The sequence below is a fragment of the Musa acuminata genome, chromosome BXJ2-11 (genome assembly GCF_036884655.1).
Source record: "Musa acuminata AAA Group cultivar baxijiao chromosome BXJ2-11, Cavendish_Baxijiao_AAA, whole genome shotgun sequence".
Taxonomy (NCBI): domain Eukaryota; kingdom Viridiplantae; phylum Streptophyta; class Magnoliopsida; order Zingiberales; family Musaceae; genus Musa; species Musa acuminata.
Genome location: NC_088348.1, coordinates 6,745,559 through 6,755,299, shown reverse-complemented (window position 1 = coordinate 6,755,299; position 9,741 = coordinate 6,745,559). Strand labels below are relative to the sequence as shown.

Genomic DNA, 9,741 nt, shown 5'->3' with positions numbered 1-9,741 from the left:
GATCAACAAAAAAGAATGTGAAGTTCTTGAATGATCTTTATATACCATGAGACAAACAAGAAACATCATTTGTAAAAGATAACAAATATGTGGTACGATGATCACATATAACTCAAAATTGACAAAAGCCAATGATTCTATTACCCATGAATGCATAGCCAATAATAACAGAAGAATAGCTTTGTCAAACCTGGCAATATATCGGTAGACCTGTCCTCTTTGAAACTCTTTTACCACAATCCTATTGGTGGAACATAAGATGCTTCGATTAGTAAACTGCTACTGCATGCACAAAACAGACTTTCAACGAGCATGATAGGTGAGACTTACTAAATGTTCAAGCAACTATTAGCATCTTGATCTTGTTGACTGACTGTGAGAGTATGACGAAGACAAAACCTGCACAGAAATGTTTCTTGACTAAAATAAAGTATTCATGAGCTCAAACATACTGAAAATTATAAATATACAGGCTGTTTCAAGACCTGTAGGTTTTGCTAATCCTATGATTTTGCCTTCTTGCTAATGGCCACCACATGGTGGTGCTGAGAAAATCACCAATGGTAAGTAAGGGAGATAAGCGAAAAATAGAATGATGAGAGTGTAGGCATGAGAGGTCTCTCTATATGAGCAAACCTTCACTCTATATGACCCAGCATCTAAAAATTATCTTTCTTCTCTTATCGAATTACAGTGAAGTCTTGTTCAAATTTCAGAATACTAGTCACTACTCGCAGGATATTCCATTAATGGGATTAGTTTCTCATCTTAAATTACAACTACCCTTGTATGCTTGTCTCATTCTGCCGACACTTTGCTTTACACTGACTTCAAAAGCAACTACTGCTATTATGTCCATTAAATATTTTTTTTTCTTTATCCACTTTATAAATCATGAAGTCGCAATGGAATTACCTGATACATCTTAGGTCCTTTTTTAAGCAGATATCCTACACTGTTCAAATTTTCCACAAATGTATCTATATCTGGAACCCGCAAACTGATTTTGTCTGCCAAGCTGTATATCTCCTGAGAAAACAAATAAAAGGTATTGTCATGAATTAAGAGAAATGAGGACCATCCACATTTTATGCAATCAAAGGATTATGCTGCTTACAGAAATTGAGAAGCAATCTTTTTGCTGCAACTCGGACTGTTTGTGAAGAGCACCCAGGAATCTTTTTGCCTCCTTCTGTTGACTCATCCCACCACTTCGTGCAAAATCGACAAAACCACGCTCATCAACATATTTATCATACAAGGATTCTTTCATTATCTCGACCACGTCCTGCCAACCACATGAAGTGGCATAATGATAATTTAATGAATTTCTGATAACAAAGCAATATCTGCGGCAGAACAAAAATTCTGCTACCAACTGTATCTATTTGGACACCAACAAATTGCTGCATGGTAACAGTACACTTAACCAACTTTTGATAATTAGAAACTCATGTAACATCCAGAGAAGACACAAAGAAAAGGGTGGCATAGTACATAAGACACCCGCAAAAGCAATATTTAGAAAGGGTCAATAAATGCTGTCTTAATTTACAAGCCAAGAAACCAATTCCATAACCCAAGCCCTGGCCACCTAGATTGCAAAGGAGTAATCTTCTTGTGATACCAAGGCTAGCCCTCTAATCGAGGGCCTAAAATGAACCTGTTATTGTAATTAATAATTGATGAAGACAAAGTAGAAAATTAATGCTTCCGAAGATGATTTATCTGCCTTTTTATTTCTGATAGGATATATCAAGTTTCGTGTATTCAAATGCCCTTTATAGTATGTTACTCCTTCCTGATGTCTAATCAGCCACAATTCGAAAAAGACCATAAATCGAGTTAGTTAATAACATGCATGACATGCACTGAACATAAATATAAGAGTTCACGAGGACAAACAGTTCAGAAGACTACCATTGCATCTTCAACGGTAATTTCTTCTCTGAGATCCAATCGAGCACGAGCCTCTGCAAGCCTCACTAGGCTTTCCAACTGCCTTGCAGTGATAGGTGTGCCATCAGCTGAAGTACTATTATCTCTAAGTTGCAGATAAAATTTCTGCAAAATCTCAGCTGCTGGTCTAGACATCCTTACAAAAAAGAAGAAACAAGGCTCATTGACAGCAACACACAAAAATTATCACAAGTGACACAACCTTTAACATAAATTAATTACCTAGGGGAGATGAAGTTTCTTGCATAAGCAATATACTTGCGAATAAGAGGACCAGGAAGGGGAACAAAGTCCTTGTCTTTCACCGGGTCCAGTCTCAACCTTGAACCCAATGAACCAATACGAACACCTACCTCCATGTTCTTGTCAGGTTGCATAGCTGCGTAAGCTATATTAATTTTTTTGTCACATGAACTTCAACTTTTTTAATAAACAAAAGAGAGATAGTACCTGTGCGTTGCTTCTTGGTAGAAAACAAATGCTCTGAATTCCTTGTATGAAGCTGCAATATGAGATTTAAAATCTATCAAATATCTAACAAAGATATGGATCAGCTCTCTCATATGAAAAATAGGTACATAAATTTTGATGGTAGTATATTTCATGTCATCCTTATGCTTACAAAAATGAAGAACGTTATCTGATGGTGCACATACAACAGAGCCCCACAGCAATTACAATCAGTATGGTGACTTACTGCCATTATATGGTCAGAGACACGCTTATCCAGCAGCTCATCTGGTTTGTCCAGTAAAATGAAAACCAAATCGAATCGTGAGAGGAGAGCAGCACTCATTCTTATATTTTCATTGACAGTTTTTGCCCGGCTGCAATGATTATTGATAACAAATGAAAGCTGCTCAAATAGATGACAGACCAACAATGCAATAACTTAAAATAGTAAGTTCAAGCAAATTTGAGAAGGCAAACCATTGGAAAAATAAGATACTTTTGTAGTCCTGAATTAAAAGAAACCCAAAACAATTGAAGCGATTCATGACAATACTGCAGTTTACGAAAGTGAAGATAACGATAAAGAATTTTATGAGGAAAAAGTATCAATAATATGAGAAATATGGACAATTGATTCTTGAGTAAAATTTGGACATTTTCTAGTGCATTAATGTTGCTATAATCATAGAAAAAAAGACTGCTTCCATTACATTGTCTTATTTGATCAATGTTATTGCAACTAAGGTAGAATTTCTAACGATTGTTAAAAAAACAAACACAATCTGGAACATTATATCATTTATTGACAGATAAGCTTGAAGCAATTAAATTATAACAAGTTTCTCTAACAAGATGCCATCTTTACTCAAAAGTTTACGTTTTCTTAAGGGATTTCACATATAAGCCCTGCATTGTCCCAAAATTACATAAAACTCCCATGCACCTAATCCACAAATAACTCATATTGTCTTGGAAAATACCCTTTCTTTGTAATATACTTGTACATAAATCTGAAACATAATTATGAAACAATCCTCACCCACTCAACTTGCTGCTATCCCTATGCTATACCAAATTGAGACCAGCTCCTTTTCCTGTGTTCACCACTACCACCACCTTTTCTTTCACTTAAACTCATCACATTGTCGCCATCACAGCCACCGCCACCATCTCCTCCTCCTCCCCCCCCCCCCCCCCCGCCTTCTCCATCATTCACATTCATGGCGTCATTGCTCCATTTTGAAACCATGATTATTGCCATGTCACAAACTGCACCTACCACGTTACCTTCCTCACCATGCTCCACCCAGCTCCACCCATTTGTCACTCCACAGCACTGTGGTTTTATGGTTTGTCCATCCTTGTCAATCACAACCACAGTCCCCAAATTCAGCACCATTGCCATCACTATCTTTGTCATTATTGGCCTCTTATCCTCAAGAACTACCACTATCAAGAACAATATAGAGGCGAAGGTTAAGAGCAAAAGAGACAGACAAGGGTAGTTCAAGTACTTGAGTTCCAAATCTAAATATAGCATACAAAACAAAGAGATATTCAAGATATAATTATGTAAAAGTCATGTTGAGTTCCAGATATAAATAAAGAGGGGATTTTCTATGATTTCACAGCAAAATGAGTGTTATACATGAAAAACCCTTCTATAATTTAAACCCCAGGACGTCTATGAATAAACAAAAACAAAACCTACAATCATCAAAAGATCCAGAAGAATTGGTTATACAACTTAATTTATCCCTTACAACAAAACACTACTTTTTTCTCACATCCAGTGTGCTGTCGTCATAACATGTATCCCTAGGTCTTTCCTGAAAATATATTCCATCAACATTATGCCTTAATTTAATTTTCCTTTCGAAAATCAAATTTTGGTCTGAGCATATTCACACTTGTCCACGGGCAACCAGAAACATTAACAGTGATATCATTCTCTTCTTTTCCATTTGAAAGGAACAGTAGACTTCATAATGAAGAGTTTCTGTAGCTAGGAAATCGTAGGACACTATTCTTAGTAACTAACATTTCCTTTGACTTGCGTAACTAGAATAAGAGAAGTTTCATTTGAGCATTAGATAGAAGCTCACACATGATATATCACTATTGAGGCACATGAATGAAATTTCCTAGGACAATAATCTAAAAGGTCTGAAGAAGCAACTGGGAGAAACTTGCTTATAATGACCGCCAACAGGATTTGCTGCTGCTAAAACAGAGGTACGAGCTGACAAACTTGCCACCAATCCAGCCTTTGCAACAGAGACACATTGTTGTTCCATGGCTTCCAGTAAAGCCTAAGAAACTGAATTCAATTAGGATTTCCAAATTCTTCATAAGCCCAACGATGAAGGCACCTTTTCATGGATCATCATATAACTATCATCGTACCTGATGTTCCGCAGACATTTTATCAAACTCATCAATACAGCATAACCCACGATCAGCAAGAACCATGGCACCTGTGGTAGACCCATCAATGCTAATCATCAAGATATATAGTATACAACATATGAATACAAGTGCACATGCACCTGCATATATGACAGCTGCCTTTTGTAATGATTACTTAAACTGAAGGTTATATTAAAAGAAGGCTGGAAATGTAGTTTTCTTGCAGCCTCACAGAGATATTAATGACAAATGGAACATGGAAATAGATATATAAAAGTTAACACCGAAAATATGCCAAAAGTTCATGTATACCAGCCTCAAATGCATAATCACTTGTCATAGGATCTTTAACGACAGCAACAGTTAGGCCAGCATTAGTAGTTGCATTGCCACAAACATAGATGCCTCGAGGGGAAACTGCTGCTGCTGCTTGCAGGAGTTGGCTCTTACCTAATCCAGGATCACCTACAACAAAGATGATAAAGCCTATATAAACAAGTGTTTTATGCCAAAATACAATGATAAATCCACAAGCTGCAAATTAGCAGTAAATTTACAAAACAGACAAGCCAGAAAGAATTCAGTAAACAAAGTGTAGATTGCAATTACCAACAATAATGACATGAATATCTCCTCGAACTGGGACCTTGTTTTGATCCACCGAATGCTTTTGCACCCCCCCAAACAGTGCAAGCACAATGCCAGCTACAGAGAGGATCAAACTTATCAACGAAAGCACAGTAATCCCTTGTAGATGCAAATTCCCACTAAATTAAATCAGAAATAAGTAATCACCAGGTATGGCCAATGGAACACATTTTCATTTTAGGACAAATTTAAAAATTTAATGCTGATAGTATAGACAAACAAGTATGATTGTACAATGACAATGATAAGGATGATGAAGCAGTAGTAAGTGTGTAATCAACAATAGCAATGGTGGCAATAATTGTACAAAGGTAATAGACCTAAAAAGGGAAGTGTCAAGTAGCATGGTAGAGGTTTTGGTCTGATAATTTTGGTGGATAGATATCTGCCAGGTCAACTCAAATCACCTGCTTCTTTATAATTGACAATATACTTGCCTCATACTGAGCAGCTTTCTGTCATAACATTTATTTAGTTGTGGCAAAGAGTAATGACTGTGACAATCAGACTTATTAGAAACACCTGAGGCATAAAGCTCACTGAACTAAGTTTTGGTTCTTGCATTAGATGAGGCTTATAAGCTGTACTGAGGCATACCTTGAGCATGCTTCTTAGAGCTTTTCGGATGTTCTAGCTAAGAAAGCATGCCTCTATAATTTTAGTTTAATCTTTAGTACTGTGACATTTCTTGTAATGCAAACAGTCATATTAGTTTTATTGGTAAAAGATGTAAAATAATTCAGTTACTGAGAAAAGGAAACAGGGCAATAAATAAAGCATTTTTTTCCTGCACCTGAGAAATGAGAAGACTGAACAACTGGGTTTGTTGTTGCCAATCAAAGTGACCTAGAGATGATGGTGTATTATTGGTGGTGGTTGCACTCTTTTTCAATGATGATGGAGGAAAAATGCCTGAACTGTGTGATATATTCATATTATCTGAAATTTAGATCCTGTGGAAAGGATTTCTTTTAACATGCTAAAGAAATTTTAACCAGGTTTTCTTTCTTTTGGTATCTTTCAAATAAAAATGGTATTTTCTCTTGATTTCTTTTCTTGTCTCCATGACCGCATGATCAGTTGGTCAAAAAATAAATGACAAAAAATGCATCACTGTCAAAAATAATAATAATAATAATAATTGGTAATGTCAATGGAAGTTAGGATAAGTAACCATTATAGAATGTAATAATCTGTCAATAAATACTGACAAAGATAAGACTTTAAAGAATCTTTTAGTAGAAAAGGTTGCATTAGAATAATTCCGCATAACAGCACATATCGTCAATGAAAATAAGCATACCTTTCACAAGTTCATGCCCATAGATAGAGGGGCAGAAAGAATGAACTATCTGACGGAATATGTCAGAACCATGCTCCTCAGAGAATTTCACAATAAATTCAAGATCTCTGGGTGAAAAAGAAAAAAAATCAAACAGCATATAAGCTCCACTTTCAGAATTAGTTACACGAACATCCTCAGTACTCTGAGATTTTGAGTTTCTAACAGAAACTGCTTCCAGATATAGATAATACAGCCCCTGATTCTTGTTTTTGGACCTTCCTGGAAAATTGCAGAAGTTCACTTTATTTCAATCTACACCAAAACATGAAGAAACAAATAATATATTGCTTCTCTTGCTTCCCAAGAGAGAAAGAAAGAAGAGTGTAATTTCCAAATTCTTAAGAAAATGAGCCACATAGCACAAGATGATATATAAAAAGTTATTATGTCACGAAATTACCATGTCATATCCAGCAAATACAATAGCAGTCATTAAGAATTTTAGGAAAACACATGAAAACAAGAATTCAGTGTTAAACACAATTTGTGTATAAATGTCACTTGGAATATGCAAAATTATGCAATAATTCATGGAACAATAAGGTTGTAGTGATGGTTTTACTTCTTGAAGTACGCAAGCAGTCCAAGCAGAAACCATCTCAACTGCACACACTAAGAATCAGAGGGCAAGATGGAAGCACCAGCCACAGAGCTGCATGTTTTTGTTCAAAGGAGAACAGTGTTGTGAGATCGATCACATAAAATTTTAGCTTAGAAGTTTCATTATTGAACTTCTACAAACTCATTGATCTCTTCTACTACACTAAGTTTCCAAATTAAATCAGTCACAAGGATCAAAAATATTACAACAGAAATCATTTTTTACAAAATGTTATAATACAAATATAATCATGTTGTTTAATAATGTTTCAACAAATTCTCTTTTAACATTTGGTTCCAATCAATCAGTTTAATTTATATCTATCACTATATCCTATATCATATGAGATGATTGCCGAGTATAATTCCAAAAGCGAAAACATGAATGGGACAGTCAATTTCTAGGAGCATAGCGGCAGGCAAATACTATACCTCCTCCAATGTCCATGTAATTATTAATTACTTTTATAATTCCAGTAACTGTTATAACATCACCAGGAATGCAAGAATCAACAAGATCCTCAGCCAATTCACACTCAACAGTTCGAGGCACCCGACCCTCTTCATGATTTTCAGATTTAAGAAGTTCCTGGACTCTGACAAGGGAAAAGATAACATCAACATTTCAGTTTGCAGCTGCATAAGATAAAACTGTAACTTCCAATTGAGAGAAAAAAGGCATACCTTATTTTCTGAAAATCTATCAGTTTTGCAGTAGATCTATTTGGCATAAAAGTTCTGCTCCTGCATCCATGGATGCTGCAAGCTACTGGAGGAGAAAACTTTCCATCAGGGAATACACGCGCAATAACAGTTCCACACTTTCCACATGCAAATTCCATCTGCAGAACCAAAGGTCTGGTTGTGCTGACCTTGACAACAGAACCACGCACTGAAACTAGCTTCCCTGTCAAACAATAATGTAAAGACCTCAATCTTTGTGCACTAAAATTATGGCTGGCCAAGGGGGAAAATAGTCAGAAACATAAAACACAACCTATATATGCAGCTTTCAAGTTCTTTAAAGTGATCATTGAATCAGGGTGGTTATATAGCCTAATGTTTATTTTCTCTGCGTCCTCCAAATGATAATTAATCTTCTTTGTTGAGAGAACCTGTTCACGGTCTAACAACTGGTGGTAAACGTATGGATAACAATATAAAAGTAGAACAAATAAAGTTAGATGATTTTATGAGACGTACCATGTGAACTGCAGCACCCATGCATGACAGAGCTTCCTTAGGTGCTTCCTCCAAAACGGCATAATATTCATCAACTCCACATGCCTTCTGGAAATGCTGCATGTCAATGGGGAGAAAGAAGTTGCCACAATCATCTTGCACCTGCTTCAAAAAAGAAAGCTGTTAATGTGGAAATTAAGGTAGAAAATTCAAAAGAGGGCATCATCCAGTTCTTTCAGTAAAGACATTAAGTTGACCACTGGGTCAAAATATGAAAGACACAACATAAATAACATAAAACAACGGATCAAAAATTGAAATCATATGCCCTGTGGTTCCCATTCTCCAAGGACTTCAATATTAGGTCAATCTCAACGCAATCTACCTGTAGCTTGCGCAGTCAATAACGCAAATACAATCATCAACGTTGGAAGCAAACCATTCAATCAGAGCCTACAACCTAACGAAACTATTTTCCTGGGGGCAAAACAAAATGACAAAGATCAATTTCTCCAACTTTTTTCAGTGGCACTAATTCCCACGCATTCCGATCCATATATTCATAGTGACAGACCTTATCTTCGGTATACGCATCCAGGACAGATTGCACTCATCATAGCTTATTTTGCTCTCGGGATAAGCATCACGACTTGAGTTCAAACTGTGTGATCTCTTACTTCTGCACCACCCGCAATTTACCACCGACTAACCTTACCCAGTAAACGAACTTCCACACCGTAGATCATTTACCATTAGAGATTAGTACTGACACCTAAGAACCCAGAGCAAGAAACCCTAAGTCAAAGAAGAAACCAGGGATAATACGATCTCAGGACCTGAGAAAGGAAAGGATCGGCCTGGGGTGTGCAGAAGAAATCAGCAAGCAACGCGACGAGCTTGACCTTGCGATCCTCCAAGGCGAACTCCACCTGCGGGAAATAGTTGGGCCAAATCCTCGACGCCGCACTCAGATCCAGGGGGCGGCCACCCGGAACGCCCCTCTCTCCGCCCTCGGCAAACATCGCGGTAGGGATCGAGAGAGAGAGAGGAGAAAAGAGGGAGCGCGAAGGGGATACAAGCTGCTTGAAATTGAGTAATTATTTATGAGGATGACACCAAGAACCCGATTACCCGGATCCGATCGG

The 9,741-nt window shown here is 37.0% G+C and overlaps 1 protein-coding gene across 1 annotated transcript; it reads right to left on the bottom strand.

Moving 5' to 3' along the window:
• On the bottom strand, nt 1-9,652 carry LOC135627502 (probable DNA helicase MCM8). The gene is made up of 18 exons (XM_065133627.1): nt 9,433-9,652; nt 8,618-8,758; nt 8,412-8,529; nt 8,099-8,321; nt 7,847-8,010; nt 6,773-7,033; nt 5,431-5,526; nt 5,134-5,286; nt 4,819-4,889; nt 4,606-4,724; nt 2,657-2,786; nt 2,410-2,461; nt 2,182-2,338; nt 1,921-2,095; nt 1,118-1,288; nt 916-1,029; nt 331-399; nt 1-241 (listed from the first exon to the last, which is right to left on the bottom strand). Exons 1-17 carry the CDS (start codon nt 9,616-9,618, stop codon nt 349-351), a joined length of 2,382 nt encoding a protein of 793 aa, XP_064989699.1. The 5' UTR covers nt 9,619-9,652; the 3' UTR covers nt 1-241; nt 331-348.
• Nucleotides 9,653-9,741: the final 89 nt, after the last annotated feature.